Source organism: Myotis lucifugus, unplaced genomic scaffold (genome assembly GCF_000147115.1).
Source record: "Myotis lucifugus unplaced genomic scaffold, Myoluc2.0 scaffold_2, whole genome shotgun sequence".
NCBI lineage: Eukaryota > Metazoa > Chordata > Mammalia > Chiroptera > Vespertilionidae > Myotis > Myotis lucifugus.
Genome location: NW_005871050.1, coordinates 21,067,443 through 21,089,418, shown reverse-complemented (window position 1 = coordinate 21,089,418; position 21,976 = coordinate 21,067,443). Strand labels below are relative to the sequence as shown.

General features: G+C 40.5%; 1 protein-coding gene across 1 annotated transcript in view; it reads right to left on the bottom strand.

The window, feature by feature from the left end:
- Nucleotides 1-21,976, bottom strand: part of LRCH2 (leucine rich repeats and calponin homology domain containing 2) — a 104,553-nt gene that overhangs the window by 18,544 nt on the left and 64,033 nt on the right. Inside the window, exons 12-14 of the mRNA XM_006082204.3 lie at nucleotides 13,256-13,321; nucleotides 8,923-8,971; nucleotides 8,728-8,844 (exon numbers count right to left, since the gene is read on the bottom strand). Coding sequence (XP_006082266.1) covers nucleotides 8,728-8,844; nucleotides 8,923-8,971; nucleotides 13,256-13,321 — 232 coding nt within the window. The remainder of the gene's footprint in view (nucleotides 1-8,727; nucleotides 8,845-8,922; nucleotides 8,972-13,255; nucleotides 13,322-21,976) is intronic.

The window sequence follows — 21,976 nt, the reverse complement described above, 5'->3', positions numbered from 1 at the left end:
CACATTCTACTTGGCTGGGGGCTCCAGCTGCTGAACCCTTGGCAGAGTTAGCAGGAACTTCCCAGCAGCTGCCAAAAGTTCTTTATCTCGGGTCACTCCCTGCTCTCCCTTTCAAGGCATCAGCCACCCATAACGCTTAGCTAGTAAGCGTTCTTGTCTTTCTGTAATGTAACTTTGATTACAGATGTTATTTTCTTTATCTTTTGGGGACTTGGTTTGCACTTCACTGTTTCATGAACATTAGGAATCCTGTCTCTGCTGTTTGGGCTTTGTGCCACTCAGACCTTGTGAAGGTCATTTGCTATGCAGGTTGGTATGAGATAAGATTCTAAGGCTAGTGTCCCAGTCCCTTCTTTTGAGAGTACTCATTTATTTACTTTAGAGGTTGTTTTTATTTCTGTTTTAAAGGGTGATAAGATCTCTTCTTATATGCAAGATATCATGTTGTTACATCATAAGGATTCTACTCAGAAAAAAACAAACATATAGATATGGGAAATAAATCTTTTAAACGCCCCCTCCCACTCACCTTTTCTCCAGCCTCCTAAAAGTTGTCAAGATCATGTTATCTTTGTTACAAAATTTGCCAAGAAAATGCCTTGGGTAATAATTGACTTTAAAATCTCACAGTTATTAAGACATAATGAATAGATATAACTAAAATGAAGGGTTTTAATAAAGTGTTACAATCTATATACATAAAAGCCTAAGCGACCATTATGACTGGTCGCTATGACCCGCACTGACCACCAGGGGGCAGATGCTCAATGCAGGAGCTGTCCCCTGGTGGTCAGTGCACTCCCACAGCCAACCTCCCGCAGTCCCTCCACCTGGCCGGCTGGCCCCGATTGGCCCCTATTGAGACTGGGCGAGATAGCCCCAATGGCCCTGATCACTGGCCAGGCCAAGGGACCCCACCTGTGCATGAATTCGTGCACCAGGCCTCTAGTATAATTATATTTATCTAAATATAGTTTTCCAAAGTCTTTAGTAACTTAGGTAGCTTAAAACTTTAGTCTTGCTGAGTTAAATAATAAAAAATTATTAAATATCTAGGTATTTTGAAATAACAGGATACTGAAATATTAATAGATCTGAGTTTGCCTACTTTGGGCTTCTTATTGCAGAGAAGCTGGAGAATGGACTTAAATGTATTAATGAATATATCGTACATTTTATTTGAAATATATCTCTTAAAAATGTGAGTGTATTGCCAATTTGAGAAATGTTAATTACTTGTCACCTAAAAATTGTTTCTAAAAGTTAAGAATTCTAATTGGAAAGAAGTTATATAGTTTTGATAATAGAAGGAATGAGGTATGAAGATGAATTTTAAAGAAAAAATAAAGTAGGTTATTCTAAAACTGGTTATTTCTAAATGGGTACAAAGGTTTGTGAAAATCATGGAAGGGTTGTGAAGAGAAATCTTAAAAGGAAATAATAGGTATACTAAATCATATATCTAAAGTAAACTAATACAGAATTTGTTTGGTTCTTTTCCAGTCCGTTAAAAGGGAAGGATACCATGTGAGTTGCATTGTAATTAAATCAATAACTGTGTCATTTAAAATTCTTTTGTCATTTCCAGACAGTCATTGTTTTACTCTGATACATTTACAAAAATGTTACATCTTCTGAAAGATCCATGGAAAAGAATCTGATTTATCTTAAGCTACATATCTTGGAGAATAAACTTTCAGATCATCCCCTCGAACTGGATGAAAATTATTAGAACTCTATATAGTATCTGGATTTATATAAACATTGGCAAGAAAAATCAGGAAAAAAGAATTTCACTATAGGACTGAATGAATTAAAAATAATTATAGTTTTTATAATTTTTTTAAAAAATATATTTATTTATTAATTTCAGAGAGGAAGGGAAAGGGAGAGATAGAAACACCAATGATGAGAGAGAATCATTCATCGGTTGCCTCCTGCACACCCCCTACTGGGGATCAAGCCCGAAACCCAGGCATGTGCCCTTGACCGGAATCGAACCTGGGACCCTTCAGTCCGCAGGCTGATGCTCTATCCACTGAGCCAAGCCGTCTAGGGCTAGTTTTTATAATTTTTTGAAAGTATTACTGATTTTTAACCTTCTTGTTTTCCAGACATAAGAAAACTTGTTTCTTTTCTTAAAGCATTTTAATAAATTATACTTTCATAAGCAATATTGAGGCATTTATATTTTTCTCCCAACCTGATTTGGAAACTCTTAATGAGTATTATTGTTCTCATGGCAATGTGTTTGTTTGCATAAATCCAATAAGAATCTGTTTTCTTCATAACAGGACACAAGGCAGTTTCCAATTGTGGTTTTATTAACCAGCACTTTGCTAGAATGTCATGTCTGAGAGAGACATCCTAGGACTCTGGATGTCACCACAAAGCTCTAAGGAATGAAGACTGACTTTGAAGCTGATAAGCCCCTTAGATAAATAGCCTGGTACCTTGCTTGGCCACATGGTTCATGGCAATCTTTCCAGGTAAGGAACGAAGGTTACTTTCCTGATAGAAAGAAGGAACCTCAAGACACCTGTGGGGGCCTCAAAAACTTGAGGAATTTACCCAACCCTATCGGTATTGCAGGCAAAGCCTAATGGCAACTGTGTGGCTTGGCTTCTTTGCCCTGAGAGTTAACTTTCTTGTGAGATCCAGCAAAGCAGATTTTAAAAGCCTATATAATCAATTGCCATTCCTGTTGTGTTTATGCAAATTAATCAGGCCAAACTGGAACTCAACTTAATACAGTAAACAAATTAGTCTTGATTTGGCTCTTTGATGAAAATGACGGTAATCTTAGGGAGAAAAATTGTGTTTCAATGGAAACCATAATATCCAATTGTAGGTAATGAACTCCAATGCAGTTAACTGTCTTCAAAGTTTGTTTTTTTAAGGTTTAACTGTGTATGCCATACAGACCTCAGCACCTGATGACATCACCAGAGATGTTCTAACAACAACCTATCAGATTGTCACTGTGTGATTTCATTCTGGCAGAAGCTGGAAATCTTTTCAACTGGTTTATGATTTACTGTATCCATGAACCCTTATGTTTTGTGTTCTTCTGTTTCATAGAATGTATGCTTATGTCCCTGCTTAACTAACTGATTACTCAAATAGTATGGGCCTCACCGTAGAAGCCATCTGCATCACTGTGTCCTAAAAATAAGACTCAACACTTTGGACTCATAAATAAGTCAATGAAACATGAATGGTCTATTGGCCTCACTTAAAATTGCTTTCCCCTTTTTGGCTCCCTTCTTCACTTGTCAGACAGGGAGGACTTCAGGATTCTACCACCCATCAACAGGAAGTAGTAAAGGGATCCGACGCCCCTTTTCCCTAAAAGAATTCAGAGCCAAAATCCATAAGGGGAAAATTTAATAGGCCAGGACTGATACAATTCAACAACAAGATATTTTCCATATAAAACTCATCTCATAGATATGAGATGATAACACTAATAGTGCTGGTTAATAAAACCACAATTTCCCAATGGGGAAATGAGAGTGAGGAAGGACATGTACTGAGAATAGAGCCACAGGTGACTAATAATTAATAAGAAGTTTTCTTACAGACCCTGGGGAAATGGAGGATGAAACAAGGCAGTAAAAAGATAAGATGCCTCAATGGGTCCATTACTCCAAAAAGAAATACATTTTTGAGCACAGACCAAGGACATGACACACTTTGATTTGGTTGCTGCACCTGGACCTTGACCCCCTCCAGGAGTTTTTTTCAGGAACGCTGACCATTCTCCAGTCCCAGGAATGGGCTGAGCTGTTTGTAACATCATAGAAGATTAGCCACCTTGTTTTCGTACTCTGAGCTCCTGAAGGCCGGACTGCAGAGTCTACCCTCCCCTTTCCATGTTACACTTGTAGCTCGCAGCTGCGCATAGCTATCTTCTCCCTCGTGTGTGTATATAACCAGCTAACTGGCAAGGGGAGGTCAGAGCAGATCTTTGTGGGTGACCTACTGCTCTCCCATACTGCTGGCATTATTGGAATAAACGCTCATATATGATTCAACCCTGTCTCTGCTTAATTGGCTCAAGTGGTGACAGGCAGCCCAGACCTCTTGGTTGTCCAGTTACAATAGTAATGAGATACATTTCAAGGCAAATAAATATATGTGACATTTCAAGAAATCAAATAATCCTTAAAAGTAACTAAGTATAGTTAGTCTAACGTTCTTTAACTTTTTTGGTTTAAAAGTCAATTGTCAAATACATTCAGAAAATTCATGTGTTATCATTTTTATAAGAAATTAAAGCTATTCATTTATATGAAAAATAATTTATAAGGAGGTTAGATTTTCATATTTTATTGTGTATCTTATTAAAACAATATGAATACATTTCTGTAAAAGATTTTAAAATAAAGTAATGTCTTTCTTAGATTAGCTTTACTTTGAGAAATGCAGTGATTTTATTTTGGCAACAAGGACATTAAATTGTATTTACTAGAGTAGTACATGACAGTGGCCAGGGAGTCTGAAAGAGTTAATGTGACACTCCTACAGTGATTTACTTACTCATATAATCTGACCAAATTTAACTTCTTGCTCACATATTCTGGCCAATATGTTGAAACATTTTTTACCTAGTTTCAGGGGCTTCTCTAAAAAACATACTACTCAAAATTACTCTTGGCAACTAGAAGTGATAATTGAGCGACACACACACACACACTTTTAATAAATATACTGAATAACAGCACCATAAATAATTTACCATGTAATACAAAGAAATCCCATGGCTCAGTCATTTATATGCACTAAGCAAAGATTGCACAAAGCTCTGTATGTTTCATAACATAGCAAAGCAAAAGAAACCATTCCTAAGCGACCTCAGTGATAATTTGATATAAATCTTTGGAGTAGCATATTTTAATATTTAATTAACTATAAATCCAGATTTATTTCAGTAATTTATCTTATGAATAACCCTTTGGATTATCAGAAGATAGGTAATTAAGAGAACTTCTTTTTGAAAGAAAGACACTTCATAGAAATCAATGATATTTTTATTAGATTATTACAGTTAAATGCTTCAATGATATTTTAATCATGAAAATACTGGACATTCTGAGTAATGGTTTATACTTAGAGAGTAGTATCTCAACTTTATAATTATTTTTACATTTTAGGAAATAATAGTTCAATTTTGTTCAAGTGTCCTAACACTGACATCTTCTGACTACTGAGGAGAACTACAGATCTCCTCAAAATATTTCCCAGTGACTGAAGCTTACCTTTGTATGGAAAAAATTAGCATTTGTTGAATAATGATTATGTAATGGACACTTCAAAGATTATTTTATTTGATCTCTTAGCAACTTATAAAATAGCAATATTATAGGACAGTGGTTCTCAACCTCCTGGCCCTTTAAATACAGTTCCTCATATTCTGACCCAACCATAAAATTATTTTCATTGCTACCTCATAACTGTAATGTTGCTACTGTTATGAATCATAATGTAAATATCTGATATGCAGGATGGTCTTAGGCGACCCCTGTGAAAGGGTCGTTCGACCGCCAAAGGGGTCGCGACCCACAGGTTGAGAACCGCTGTTATAGGCGGAATGTTTAAGCCATCCTATTTAATAAAAGAAAAAAAGGATAATTAACCATACCTCCGCGACGCTTCCCATTGGCTAATCAGGGAGATATGCAAATTAACTGCCAACAAAGATGGCGGCCGGCAGCCACGCAGCTGAAGCGAGCATGAGGCTTGCTTGCTACAGTGATGGAGGAAGCCAAGGTTCCCAGCCTGCCGCGGCCTAGCTCTGAGCTCCAGATGCAACAATGTTTCAATTATAGAAGCTAAACAAACCCCAGATACCTGCTTTCAGCCGGCCGCAGCCTCAGAGCTGGGAGCGCCAGTGATGGCAACAGAGTTTCAATTATAGAAAGTAAATAAATCCCAGAATTTTAAAAAAAAGAAAAAAAGGAGAGGCTGGGAGCTTCAGTCGCAGGCCAGCCTGAAAACGGCCCTCAGCCCCTCACCTAGACTGGACAGGCACCCCAGTGGGGACCCCCACCCTGAAGGGGGTGTGGCCAGCCTGAAAACAGCCATCAGCCCATCACCCAGGCTGGCCAGGCACCCCAGTGGGGACCCCCACCCTGAAGGGGGTGTGACCAGCTGCAAACAGCCATCAGCCCCTCACCCAGGCTGGCCAGGCACCCAAGCAGGACCCCCACCCTGATCCGGGACACCCTTCAGAGCAAACCAGATGGCCCCCTCCAATGCACCAGGCATCTATCCTATATAGTAAAAGGGTAATATGCAAACTGACCCTAACAGCAGAAAGACTGGGAATGACTGGTCACTATGACACACACTAACCACCAGGGGGCAGACGCTCAATGCAGGAGCTGCCCTCTGGTGGTCAGTGCGCTCCCACAGGGGGCAGCTCTGCTCAGCCACAAGCCAGGCTGATGGCTGCCAGTACAGCGGTGGTGGTGGGAGCCTCTCCTGCCTCCTCAGCAGCACTAAGGATGTCTGACTGCAGCTTAGGTGTGCTCCCCGCTGGCAAGTGGACATCCCCTGAGGGCTGCCGGGCTGCCAGAGGGATGTCTGATTGCCATCTTAGGCCCAATCCCCCGGGGAGCAGGCCTAAGCCAGCAAGTGGTCATCCCCCGAGGGGTCCCAACTGTGAGAGGACACAGGCTGGGCTGAGGGACCCCCACCCGAGTGCACAAATTTTTGTGCACCGGGCCTCTAGTAAAAAATAAAATACTTATCAACAAATGATGCTATTAATCAAATTATTGTTTAAAGGGTCACTAAAACCTCTATTAAGACTTTATTGAGAAGTTCACCTGTAAAATATTTTTAAAACAATAAAATGCATTGATTTGAAAGTGTTTATTCATTGCTATTAAGCTATCTACATTAAGTAAACAGGCAGCATAGCATACACTATGGGTTCAAATCATGACTTAGATGCTTATTAGCTAAGTGACCGGAACATCGCCTCTCTGTGTCTTAACTTCCCCATCTGTAAAATAAAACTGATAATTGTCTTATTTAATAGGGTTGTTACGAAGATTACATAAGTCAATATTTTTAAAATACTTAGTGACTGGCACTTAAGTGTTTTGATAAATAGACTTTGTATGCTTTTATTATACCAGTAGATTAAATAAATATAGTAAAATCTCTTTTATTAGTTAGAAATACTAAAATTTGCCCCACATCATCAGTCATTCATTAAGTCTCATCTATTATATTTTATTGAATGCCTCTGTTCAAAGCTCCATAAACTAAAAGAGAGGACTTTAAAATAAATGCCAATATATAAATATAACTATAGATCTGTAAAAGGTTGGGATAAATAGATTTCACCATTACTGAACAGGGTGCTGCTTAGAATGTCTTTCCCTCTTCCCTACGTATTATTTCTTCATTATCTCTCACATGACCAGGTAACAAGAACCTCATTAAAAATATTCAGCAATTATTTGCTGAAGGATGAAATGATCACTTAGCCACACTTGCTGGGCAATTATTATTATTATTAAATAAAAATTAGGCTTTGGGAAACAGAAAAGGGGAACAAAGACAACAGAATTTGTTATTCATGGGTGAGAAGCTTGTTTGAACTATTCATTTGAGTCAAAAATTCCAATAATGGATTCTAACTTGAACTAAAGATTATTCCAATTCCAATGACTGGCATCTGCAAATTAGCAGACCTAAACCACAAATAGATAATATGACAATATTTATAAATGTCTACATAGTAAAATTACATTAAAACTATGTTAACTAAAAATTTTGGATACACAGACATCAGGGGGGTGAAGGCATGAACGTGAGTGGGGTGGGAGGGGAAATGGGGGGAATAAGGACACATATGTAATACCTTAATCAATAAAGAAAGAGAAAAAAATTTTTGGAATAATCAAGATGGTCTGAGCTTTTAATTTAAAGGATCACCTTAAGAAATCTACTAATGTAATAAGAATAAAAGAAAATGGCAGGGGAAACACTTTCAATCATTTTTTAGAACCACATAAATAGCATGTATTTACACAGAAACAATTAAATGTTAATTGCAAATACATGCTATTTATTGAAACAAATCCAATAATTGACCTTCTTGGGGCAATTCTTTTAAAACATCTACACTAATAAAAGAGAAAGATGCAAATCGACTGTACCTTCGTGACACCCACCAGCCAATCAGGAGTGAGTATGCAAATTAACCCAACAAAGATGGTGGGTTAATTTGCATATGCAGGCACTGAGTGGCCAGGGGTGGGGTGGGATGCAGGTGTTCTGCACCGCCCCAGCTGCTCCAGGCCTCTGGGCAGCGTGGGAAGGCAAAAAGGCAGCTCCAGCCAGAGCGAAGGCAGTGCCGGCAGCCAGGGGAAGAAAGGCCCATTCTTGCACGAATCTTCGTGCTTCGAGCCTCTAGTTACTACATATTGCTACAACCAGCAGTGTAAAACATTACATCTTTCTTGTAAAGAATTTGACAAACCACAATTCAGATTGATCTACTCATTCTTAATTATTTTGAATTACTGAAATATTATAATAATTTTTATTATTTGTTTCTAATAATTTTCACATACATGTAGAAAATTAAGATAAAATGACACATTTACTATATTGTAACCAGAGTTATATTCTACCTTATTAGCATAAAATAAAACTGATAAGATCAAAACTAATTACAAAGTAAATTTTACAACTTTAATAAAGTACCTTGAAATATTCTTTTCTAATCTGTTTGCTCCGCCTCCTTTCTTCACTCTGCCAGATTATAGGTTGAGATTCTGGCCACGGTTGTTCATCTGTTTGATCCTTCTGATTTTCTAAGGGCTGTAATAAGATAATTGCTTTTAACTAAGTAAATAAGAACAAAATAATAGATATTATAATAATTTCATTTCCTCTTACCTGCCATGTGAGTGGTGATAATGGTGAATTAACTTCATCTGCTGAGACACTAAAAAATTAAAGATGCCTTAATATGTTAAAATATTTAGAATTACCCTTAGGTATACATTATGAATATGATATTATACACAGGATCTTAGCCAAAAGGCCAAGAAGTAATGCATATGATTTTATAAAATTGTCTTTTCTTTTCTACCAGAAATCTAAAGAATTTACTCATGCCTATGCTTTGAACTAATAATATAAAATTTAAAGTTGACAAAAACACATTTACTTCCCCAATTATAATCCTTAAAAAAAAAAAATCAAAATGGGCCTACTTAATGTCACCCTAAGCATAGGACTACTCTAAGGACTTTTCAGAGACCAAAAGAAATATAATATCTAGAGACATAAAAAGAACATAATATTTATTATATCAAAATTATTACCCAAAACTACAAAAAGAAAACCAAGTAATTTTTTTTGCTTATTGAATTACTGATTATGAGCCTGTAACATTTCATTCTGAAACATAGGGCAATGGTAAAAATTCTTTTTATCTAGTTTATTCGTGGAGTAAGGTAAACTTCATGCAATTGCTAGATAGCAGATTTGAACAAGGAGTTCCTTTAGAAAAAATACACAAACAAATGCCTACTAGTATTATTCAACACTGTTATGAAACTTCTGTACAGTACAGTAAGAAAAGAACATTTAAAAATTAGAAAGAAACAAATTTCCAAAATTTATAGAAAATTTAATTGCTTAAGGGGGAAAAATACAAAAAGTCTATTATTAACAGAAGTTATAGAAAAATATACAAAAGTTAAGAGCTTTCCTATATGTTAATTATAACAAGTTATCCTATATAATAAAAGGCTAATATGCAAATTGACCGAACGGCAGAACAAACCGGTCGCTATGACATGCACTGACCACCAGGAGGCAGATGCTCAGTGCAAGAGCTGCCCCCTGGTGGTCAGTGCGCTCCCACAAGGGGAGCGCTGCTCAGTCAGAAGCCGGGCTCATCGCTGGCAAACGCAGTGGCAGTGGTGGGAGCCTCTCCCACCTCCGCAGCAGTGCTAAGGGTGTCCGACTGTGGGGAGCGGGCCTAAGTTGTCAGGTGGAAATCCCCCGAGGGCTCCCGGACTACAAGAGGGCACAGGCTGGGCTGAGGGACTGCGCCCAAGTGCACAAATGTTGTGCACCGGGCCTCTAGTAATATATATTAGAAAACACCTCATTTATAAAGGAAAGGAAAAGTAGAAGATACCTAGGGAAAAAACTTAACTAGACATGCACAAGGCCCGCATGGAAAAACTACAATTGTCTAGTAAGGAACTTGAGTGACTGGAAAGTTCTTGGACAGAAAGACTAAATATTATAGATATAACCTCTCCTTCAAACTGATAGCTGAAATGAACTACAATAATAATTTTTAAAAATACAAGAAGTAGTTTTGGGCTTGTTTTGGAAATTTGATAAAAGAGTTACAAAGTTCATTTGGAAGAATGGATGACCAAGAAAAGTTATATAATAAAGGGACTTATCGACTAGGAAGTTACATATATTCTATTAAATTACAGAAATACATTAGTACTAGCTTTAGCATCTACAGATTTTTCAGTGGAACAGACATAGAGGACCACAACTAGAACAACTTATGATAAAAATGAAATTTAAAAGCATTGTGGAAATGATGGATTATGTAACAAACAGTGATGAGACAACTGGTTAACCAATGATAAAATACTGAAAGAAAAAAAAGGGGGGAAGGAGAAAAGGGAGTGAGAAAAAGGAGAGAGGAAGGGAGGGAGAAAGGAAAAAACTAGATTTCTAACATCATATCAAATACCAAAATCAATGGACTGAAAGATTTAAATATAACTAAAGATAAAATCACATAAATATCTGAAAAATTGTTGGAGTGGACAGGGCATATGGGAAAAACAATTAAAACTAAATACTGACAAATTACATAAAATGTAAAAATTAGATTTTGCATTTATTTGTCAACATAGAATTAACAGTGAACAAATTTATACCCTAACTGAAAACAATAAAAGAACAGACAAAATATATAAAATTATACTTTTCAAGACCTTAAATATTAGGCCAAAAAAAAGACATCTATCCCTTAGACATTGGTAACAAACAAGACAAGCCTCACAATTGAGTCAGACTGTTGCAGGAAAGAGAATTTCTAGGCCACAGGCCAAAGTGGGGGAACCAAGGTGGGGCCTGTGGGGTTCCTTGAATTGAGGAAGCAAAGCTAGGAGCCAGGGAGAAAAAGGTGGATGGAGTTAACAGGACAAAGTAACAAAGACAAGAACAATACACAGAAAAAACTTAAGAGCTCTACAGAGGCATCTAAACTTGGGTATGAAAAGTCATCTAATGCTTGAACTGAATTCTGAAAGCCTACTAGTAAGTGAAAAAGGGAAGAAGAAAGGGTAATCCCAACAGGCAGACTAGGACACAAAACAGATGTGAAACTGTGCTAGAATAAAGAAAAGAATATTGCCTGGCGGCGTGGCTCCGTGGTTGAGCGTCAACCTAAGAACCAGTAGGTAATGGTTAGATTCCAGGTCAGGGAACATGCCAGGGTTGCAGGTTCAATCCCCAGTAGGGGGCATGCAGGAGGCAGCTGATCAATAATCAATTGATGTTTCTATCTCTCTCTTCCTCTCCCTTCCTCTCTAAAATCAAGAAAAATATATTTTAAAAATAAAATAGTATTATTATTCCTAACTGCAGAGGTGCCAGTGGAAGAGTTCATGAGATGAAGCTCTGAAGGTAGGCAGAAACTCACTTCAATCTTATGGGTTAAGCCAAACACTTTAAGCTTTATCCTAAAAGTTAGAAAGAACTATTAGAAACTAATAAATGGGAGTCGTATAGTCAGATTTGTGTCTAAGAACCATCACTCTTATATCAGTGCAGAATATAGATTTAAAGGTAGGCAAAAGTGAAGATAGGAGGTATGCTGGAGGCTGTTGCAATAATCCAGGTGGGAAAAAGTAGGGCCTGAACTAACACAATTGCAATGGAGAGGTTGAAATAGATGCTGGTAATGTTAAGAAGCTATAATTTTCTGTGACTGACTGGACAGGGAGGGGTGCATAAGAGAGATGAATGTCTGCCCTAACCAGTTTGGCTCAGTGGATAGAGCATCGGCCTGCAGACTCAAGGATCCCAGGTTTGATTCCGTCAACGGCATGTACCTCGGTTGCGGGCACATACCCAGTGGGGAGTGGGCAGGAGGCAGCTGATCGATGTTTCTCTGTCATCGATGTTTCTGACTCTCTCTATCCCTCTCCCTTCCTCTCTGTAAAATATATTTTTTTAAAAAAAGGGAGAGATGAATGTCTGATGATTCCAAAGTTGCTGACTTGAGTGACTATATAACGGTACATTTACTCAGGCACAATATATAGGCGAAAAGGTAGGTTTGGGGAAAAATAAGTAAAATTTGGACTGTGAGGTAGATAGAAAAAGACATCAGTGGGATGAGTAGATCTGAAGGAAGCAAAGTATTCTTATTACCATGTTAACAAGAGTGTGGTTAAAACCACACTAGGGATTCTCGAGCCAGAAAACTGGGTTTGAAACCTCACTGTACCACTTATTAGCTGTGTGACCTTGAACAAGTTATAATAATTTCTGAGTCTCAGTCTTCTTATAAAATTGGAAGGACAATAGTAACAAAGTCATAGAGTTATTGATGAGGATTGAGTGAGAATACATTTAAAGCACTCAGAAGAGTTATGCATATAACAAGCATTCAACAAATGTTAATTCTCTCAATGTATACATCTATATCCCACCCACAGCCTTGGTCCTTTCCACTCTCATAGGAATGACTCTGGAGTTGAGTCTAATGCAAATTTTCTAACCACCAAAAAGAATAAATAGAAACTTTGAAGGTGTCTATTTCTCTGGAATTAATATATGTGGACTTAGAACATGTATTCATATAGAAGAACTTAGTAAAACCCAATTGTAAAGGAAAAAAAGTAAATAACATAGAGAATAAACACAATCAACGATGAAGAAACACATTATTCCTGGCAGTAATAGTAATATACTAAATGTTTGCTGAAATAATAAATGAATGATTCTATCATCAAGACATGATAGAGAACAAAAGGAGATCAAATCAACATTTTTTCAATTTGCTTATACCAAAAGTAAATTTAACTCATGCTGCAACACTTTCCCTCTTTCAACTATCTAGTTATATTAATTCAATATCAATAATTATTTAATTAAAATCCACAAACGGGAACATCACTGTCTGAGTATCAAGTCTCATAAAATATTAAATATAAGAACTAAAATAATTTTATACCTCTTTTCGCATTCCACATTTTCTTTTGGCTTGTTTCTTGTAACAGAAGTTGAATGATTAAGAATCCTAGAATTAAAATTAACACATTAAGCCGGCTAGCCTGACTCGGTGGTTGAGCATCAACCTATGAACCAGGAGGTCACAGTTTGATTCTTGGTCAGGACACATGTCCGGGTTGCGGGCTTGATCCCCAGTGTGGGACGCGCAGGAGGTGGCCAATCAATGATTCTCTCTCATCATTGATGATTCTGTCTCTCTCTCTCCCCTCCTCTCCGAAATCAATAAAAATGTATTTTAAAAAGTTAACACGTTAATTCCAAAACATATTAAAAAGAATAGTATATACATAATATAAAAGATCTCCATAATAAACTGCATCTGTTCCATGAAATTTTTTTGCTAGAAAACAATATTTAAGTATGATTTAGATCAGATGCTCATAAGTGCACTGGCTATTATGAAGGAATGAAGCTCACCAACTCTTCCATCCATCTTCTTTTATAAACCCACTAGAGCAGTGGTTCTCAACCTTCCTAATGCCGCGACCCTTTAATACAGTTCCTCATGTTGTGGTGACCCCCATCCATAAAATTATTTTCGTTGCTACTTCATAACTGTAATTTTGCTACTGTTATGAATTGTAATGTAAATATCTGATATGCAGGATGTATTTTCATTGTTACAAATTGAACATAATTAAAGCATAGTGATTAATCACAAAAACAATATGTAATTATATATGTGTTTTTCAATGGTCTTAGGCGACCCCTGTGAAAGGGTCATTCAACCCCTAAAGGGGTCACGACTCACGGGTTGAGAACTGCTGCACTAGAGGCCCAGTGCACAAATTCGTGCTCAGGTGGGGTCCCTTGCCCTGGCCAGTTATCAGGGCGGATGGGGGGGTGGGGGTGGGGAGGTTGGCTGTGGGAGCACACTGACCACCATGGGGCAGTTCCTGCGGTGAGTGTCTGCCCCCTAGTGGTCAGTGTGCGTCATAGCAACTGGTCAATCAGTTGACTGTCTGCCCCCTGGTGGTCAGTACACATCATAGCAACCAGCCGTTCGGTTTTTCAGTCGTTCAGTCACTTAGGCTTTCATATATATAGATTTTCAAGGCTTGGATATTTTCTAGGCATGCTACTAGTGCCCTGTGCATATCTAACTTTTGGCTAAAACAGACGATAAAGAGATACAGATGGTTTAGGTAACATTAAGACTGAATTAGTTTTCCCAGCACAGTAAATTGTAGGGTTATATTGATGTAATCCATCATCATTTTGCCAAAAGCCAAAAAAATATTCTAAATACAAAACCAGTACTAAAGTTAATTTATCTGGGGGGAAAAGCCCCACAAGTTAATCACATTTTTTAAAAACCAAATAAAACAGTATTCAAAGAAAACCAAAAATGAAGAAAAATAAAGAATAATAAACTATTGTAGGAGAGAACTGTTTGTCCATAATTTTATATAATTCTAAGTATTAATTTCAAAGTCAAAAGTAAAGATTTATTATCTTTCTTTAATATAAATAACCTATTTAAGAGTTCCTAATATTTATTTGTTATAAATATAAATGTAGCTAAATTTTCTATTTTAAAGTTTAGTTTTATAAGGAATAAACTATTTGTGCACTGGTAGGGTCCCTCAGCCTGGCCTGTGGGAATCGGGCCAAAACCAGAAGTCTGACATCCCACAAGGGGTCCCGGATTGTGAGAGGGCATAGGCCAGACCAAGGGACCCCACCGGTGCACAAATCCATGCCCCGGGCCTCTAGTATGCATGTAAGATCTTTGGTTAATCTCTTCCCACCCTCCCACCTTCCCTCTGAGATTCATCAGTCTGTTCCATGCTTCCATGCCTGTGCATTGAGCATCTGCCCCTTGGTGGTCAGTGTGCATCATAGCTACTGGTCAAACAGTTGAATTGCAGTTCAGTTGCTTAAGCTTTTATATTTATATATATATATATATATATATATATATATATATATATATTAGAGGCCCGGTGCACGAAATTCGTGCACTGGGGGTTGGGGATTCCCTCAGCCCAGCCTGCCCCTCTCACAGTCCGGGAGCCCTCAGTGGATGTCCTACTGAGGGCCACAGTCTGGCAGCAGAGGCTTGGAGCAGGAGTCCCGTGTGTGTGTGTGTGTGTGTGTGTGTGTGTGTGTGTGTGTGTCTGCTGGGGGTCTAGCCCCAGCCACATTGGAGGCTCAGAGCAGGCACTGTGTGTGTGTGTGTGTGTGTGTGTGTGTGTGTGTGTGTGTATGTGTCTGCTGCGGGCCTGCCCCCAGCCACACCATGGAGGCTTGGAGCAGGAGCCCCTCTGTGTTGATCTCTCAGTCTCCTGGCCTCCACTGCATGTTGTACTCTCCCTTGAGCTATGGCCAGGATGGGGGTGCAGCTTTGCAAGCCAGGCTTTCCTGCTCCAGGATCACCATGGCGACGGGGGAGCAGGCCCAGCTCGGGGCTCCCAGCAGGCCGGGCTTGCTCTCCTGCTCCCGGATACCCATGGCAACCGGGGAGCAGGCCCAGCTGGGGGCTGCCTGCAGGCTGGGCTTTCCTGCTCCCGGATCAGGCGCAGCTTGGGGCTGCCCGCAGGCCGGGCTTTCCTGTTCCCTGATCAGGCGTAGCTGGGGGCTGCCTACAGGCCGCACCTTTCTACTTACCGATGGCCGGATCACCACAGCAACCCAGGGCCCAGCGGCACTTTCCTGCTCTCCAATAGTCATAGGGTACCGGCTGGGGGTGGGGCTTAGCAGTGCAGGGCTTAGGCAGCACGGGGGTCCCGGCTGGGGGCTCAGGTGGCACATAGGGGTCCCGGCTGGGGGCAGGGCTTATGCCCTGCTGCTCAGGGCTGCACATGGGGCCCAGATGGCAGCTTGCGCTGTCCCACCCTGCCTGTAGTATAGGATAGAGGCCTGGTGCACGGGTGGGGGCCAGATGGTTTGCCCTGAAGGGTGTCCTGGATCAGCGTGGGGGTCCTGCTTGGGTGCCTGGCCAGCCTGGATGATGGATGGGCTGATGGCTGTTTTTAGGCTGCCTGCACCCCCTGTAGGGTGGCGGTCCCCACTGGGATGCCTGGCCAGTCTGGATGAGGGGCTGAGGGCCGTTTTCAGGCTGGCGGGCGACTGAAGCTCCCAGCCTCTCCTTTTTTTTCTTTTTTTTTTCTGGGATTTATTTACTTTCTATGGCTGTCACTGGAGCTGAGAGCCGGCTTTAGCTCTGAGGCCGGCTCCAGCTTGAGGCCTCAGCTGCTGAAAGCAGATATCTGGGCTTTGTTTAGCTTCTATAATTGAAACTCTGTTGCCATCACTGCCGCTCTAAGCTCTGAGCCCGCTGCTGGCTGAAAGCAGCTATCTGGAGCTTGTTTAGCTTTCTATAATTGCAATATTGTTGCATCCAGAGCTCAGAGCTGGGCTGCCGCAGGCCGGGAACCTTGGCTTCCTCCGTCACTGGAGCGAGCAAGCCTCCTGTTCACTTCAGCTGCCTGGCTGCCGGCCGCCATCTTGGTTGGCAGTTAATTTGCATATCGCCCTGATTAGCCAATGGGAAGCATTCGGGGGTATGGTCAATTTGCATGTTTCTTTTTTATTAGATAGGAGATATATATATATTAGAGGCCTGATGCATGACATTTGTGCACTGGACGGGGGGTGGGGGGAGGTCCCTCAGCCTGACCTGCACCCTCTCGCAGTCTGGGACTCCTCGGAGGATGTCCACAGGGAGCGCTGCTCAGCCAGAAGCTGGGCTCACTGCTCCTTAGCACTGCAGAGGAGGCAAGAGAGGCTTCCGCCACCACCGCTGCACTCACCAGCCATGAGCCTGGCTTTTAGCTGAGCAGCGCTCCCCCTATGGGAACACAGTGACCACCAGGCAGCATCTCCTGCGTTATCTGCTGCCTGGTGGTCAGTGCACATCATAGCGACTGGTCATTCCACCTTCCAGTTGATTTGCATATTAGGGTTTTATTATATAGGATAGATAAAATCTTCTGACATCCTAATATATAAAAACTCAGGATCCGTAATGACTAACTGAAGGCTCGACCGAACACCAGAAGTCAGTCCTGCAGTCAGTGCTGGGTTGCCACCGGTGCGGGTGCAGTGACCCAGCACTGACTGCCGAGGGGGCTGCAGATCAGGCCCGGAGAGAGGCTGGGAGAGAGAGGCAGGGTCTGATCCGCAGCCTCCTTGGCAGCTGTTGATCTCTCTCCCTCTCCGGGCTTCGCCAGCAGCTGCGCCTCTCTTTCTCTTTCTCTCCGGCCCTCCACGGGGGCTGCTGATGAGCCCCACCTCTCTGATCAGGCCCAGAGACAGGCCTGGAGACGCTGACTGGCATAGAAACCGACCAATCAGAACCAAATCTGGGTGAACTGTGAGGAGCCAATGGCTGCCTAGGAGTGGAGCTTTTGATGCTGACTGGCATAGAAACCAACCAATCAGAACCAAATTAGCCAGCAGGGGAGGGCAGTTGGGGGCAAGATCATGCAGGCAGCAGAGGGCCATTGGGGGTGCTCAGGTAGGCAGAGGCAGTTAGGGGCGATCAGGCCAGCAAGCAGAGAGGTTAGGGGCAATCAGGCAGGTAGGCAGGTGAGCAGTTAGGAGCCAGCAGTCCCAGATAGCGAGAGGGATGTCCGACTGCCAGTTTAGGCCCGATCCCTGTGGATCCCTGCCTAAAGTGGCAGTCAGACATCTCCCGAGGGGTCCCAGATTGGAAAGGGTACAGGCTGGGCTGAGGGACACCCCACCCCCAGGCACGAATTTCATGCAATGGGCCACCAGTCAACTATAAAAACACGATAGATAGAAAAGAATTTCAAATCAAACCTACATATCAACTACTAAGATACATAATGAAATAAATATAAATTGGTAATTACAGAAAGATGGTTAACATAAAGAAACCAATTTCCATTACCCCAGATTCCTCACTAGCCTTGGATCTAGTAGAGCTTCCTTAGGAAGAGTCACAGTGAGGTGCAAAGGACATGCATCATAGGCAAAGCAGTGTAGCTTGGTACCAAACAATTTTGTCATTTAATGATACATTTATTCTTCTTTGTATGGGCACACATTAAAATTATGCTGAATCCCCAAATGCAGAAGAACTGAGGTAATAAAATATCTAAGATTATTAGGAAAAAATACATCTTTAAATAGTGACTTTTAAAAAGGAGATGTAGCAGTGTGTATGTACTATATGGGGTAGGAATGTCAGAATCATTTCAGGGAGTGGGTCAAACTACAATGCTCTTCACTACAGTAAATTCTGAATTCTCCCCGACACCACACTCACTAGCATTTTGATAACTGATGCGTATGAGTTATATTGGAGCAGAAAGGGAAAAAAAAGTTGAAATCCACTTACCTACAAAACATATTTTATGTACTTAAGAATTCTCCTTTGTAAAATTTTGCTGTGTACATTGATATTTAATCTTTTACTCTGTGATACTCAAAGTAAAAATAAACATCTGTTTTATTTATTCTAGATTAATACATTTACCTAATCCAGGTACCGATACTGTATTTTAAGTATAAGACTATACAATTCAGTTGCATCAACCTGGTCCTTTAATACTTAAGGCTTCCACAAACTCCAGATGCCTTGATGCATGTCCTACTGTCCTGGTCCTCTGAAAGAGTTTTCACTGAATGATGCTTTATAACCTAAAGGCCTTTGTCTGTATTCATATTTCATGTACATCAACCAAACCAAAAGATGGGAGAAGAAAGATATTTTGGGAAAAGAGAGGGAAGTCATTAGTAAAGCGAGCAGAAAGAACAAATGGATAGATTGCAAGGGTTGAGAGAACTGCCTGATTAGTTATAACGAACTAAAGGTTAACATGATGCTCCTCAAACTGGAATGTTCATATGATCAGAAAAAAAAATCATATGAAACAGGTAATGTACATGATTTCTATAATTCTAAGCCAAAATAATAAACTTCTCAAAATCTGATTTTGCTTTCCATGATTGTTAATTATACTTCCATATAATTTTTCATAATCACTTTTTATTTATCCACATTACATAATATTCAGAAGCACATCTTTTCACAATAGGTAAAAATTCTCAGGATACACCTAAAAGCAAGTAAAATAATTATTAAAAAGAAAGATATAACAGAAACTACTTTAGAACAGAATAAGTTAGCAGGAATGAACATGAAATGGGAACCAGTCAACTCAAGACATTCATTGCAAAAGCCCACATACATTGTAACCCTTTACGGATAATAACCAAACAAATTTTTGCTTATAAATCCATATAATAAAAAAAATCAGTATAAGAAAAAGAGCAATAGCCATGCCTCTAATACTAACATACAAAAGTAAAGTTGGTGAATATGTGAAGAATTGGATATATAATTTACAGAGTAATATTAAGACAATTTAAAGACAATAGTTAATTTTTTATTTCTGAAATTATAGTGAAGGTAAAACTATGACTTGCAGAATTGCTATTTTAATATAGACAAGATCACTGATTTAGGGGAATTTCAATTCACTTAAATACAAGTAGAAATAATCCAATATTTTGACAAGAAAGATAAAGATTAGCTTTTGAAAATTCAACAATAAACTGTCAATACAAAGTAGCTTAATCTATGCATTTAGACAAAGAGGGGGAAATCTTCTAAATAACTAGACTTCAGACAATGGAGTACCCTGGGACTTTTGTTGAGTGACCTCACTTAGGTCCCCCAAAGGCAGCCAGCCATAAAGTGTGGATCACCTTCTGGCCCACAGCCAGATAGTATCTGATATTGACCTATACCAGAGTCCCTCTGAAGGGCCCCAGAACCAACACACCTGGTGCCAAGATTCAGATGACATGAGAGTGAGAGCATGACCCAATCAGCTCCACAAGTGACATATCTGAAGGAAGATCTCAGTAGGCATCATAACCTGCAGGGGCAAATTCTTTGTGGGGCTCATACACTGTGGTCAAAGCCAATCCTCACAGAAAACCAGCCTAAGATGGACTCCACACATGGATGAGACAATCGCAATCAACATTCAACTAATACAGGAGGGCTCACATAACCTATGCAAGGGAAATTCCTGGAGCACTTTGCTTGGGTGATCAGCAAGACTGGGCTACTGAGACACACACATGTACCAAATAAGGCTACAATACCAAGACTTGGAGACACAGCAGATCTACCCAACAGACAGAAACAAATACAGAGAGGCAGTGAAATGGGAACACAAAAACTATGCCCCAAATAAAAGAACAGGAGAAATCCCCAGAAAAAGGACTAAATGAAGTGGAGGCAAGCAAGCTACCAGATACTGAGTTCAATCAATCTTTAGGGAGGCTCCAGGAACTTAGTGAGAACTTCAACAACATAAAAACAAAAACAAAAAACAAAAAACACACCATAAAAACCATTAGAAAGCATCAATCAGAAATGAAGAAAACACTGGAGAAATAAAAAGAGTCCTAGATAAAGCAGGGGAATGAATCGGTGATTTGGAAGATAAGGTAGGAGAACAGACCCAATCAGAGCAGCAAATAAAAAAAGGAATTTTTAAAAAAAGGGGATGGTCTAAGGGACCTCAGGGACAACATGGAGTGTATATAATAGCATCCATATGATAGGGATACCAGAAGGAGAAGAGAGAACAAGAGACTGAGAACCTATTTGAAGTAATAAGGACTGAAAACTTCCCTAACTTGGAAAAGGAAAAGGACACACAAGTCCAGGAAGTAAAGAAAATCCCAAACAATATAAGCCCAAAGAGGGTCCCACTAAGACACAACATAATTAAGACAGCAAAAATCAAAGACAATCTTAAAAGCAGCAAGAGAAAGAAAGTTAGTCACCTACAAGGGAGCTCCCATAAAACTGTCAGCTGATTTCCATTTCAGGCCAGCAGGGATTGGCATGAAATATTCAAAGTGAAGAAAAGTTAGGACCTACATCCAAGACTAATCCACACAGCAAGGCTACCATTCAAAATTGAAAGTTAAATAAATAGCTTCCCAGACAAGAAAAAGCTAAAATAAGTTCATTACCACCAAACAAGAATTGCAAGAAATATTAAAGGGTCTTGTTTAAAAAGAGAAAGAAAAAGAGGAACATAGTTATCTATTTATATAAATCCTTGCTTGTACCGCATCACATCCGAAGCTCAACCAACCGGAAGGAAGTCAGTCCTGCAGGGGTCGTCTTGGAAATGGCTGCGCCCTCCCCGAGCTGTTTCCATGAGGGCGAGGTTTCAGGCAGGAACCCGCCCTCAGAACTTGGACGCACTGAGTCCTGGGTTGCCTTACCAAGGGCTGCACCCTCCCTGAGCTGTTTCCCCCAAGGCCTGAGAAAAGAACCCACCCTCGGAGCACCAGGAGCGCCCAGCAGCAGTCAGTCCTGGGTTGCAAAGGAGGAGGCCACGGCGTGGTAGAACTCTGGATCTGGCCCAACAGGGGGCATGGCCGGCCTTCAAACCAGACCCTGACAGTAGGGAGGAGGGAGCCCCATTCCTCACAGAATCTGCTGTTGGATAGCTTGCTGTCAGTGGCTTGCCGGCCAGGAACCCCATTCACCTGCACCCCAGACCCTGACAGTAGGGAGGAGGGAGCCCCATTCCTCACAGAATCTGCTGTTGGATAGCTTGCTGTCAGTGGCTTGCCGGCCAGGAACCCCATTCACCTGCACCCCAGACCCTGACAGTAGGGAGGAGGGAGCCCCATTCCTCACAGAATCTGCTGT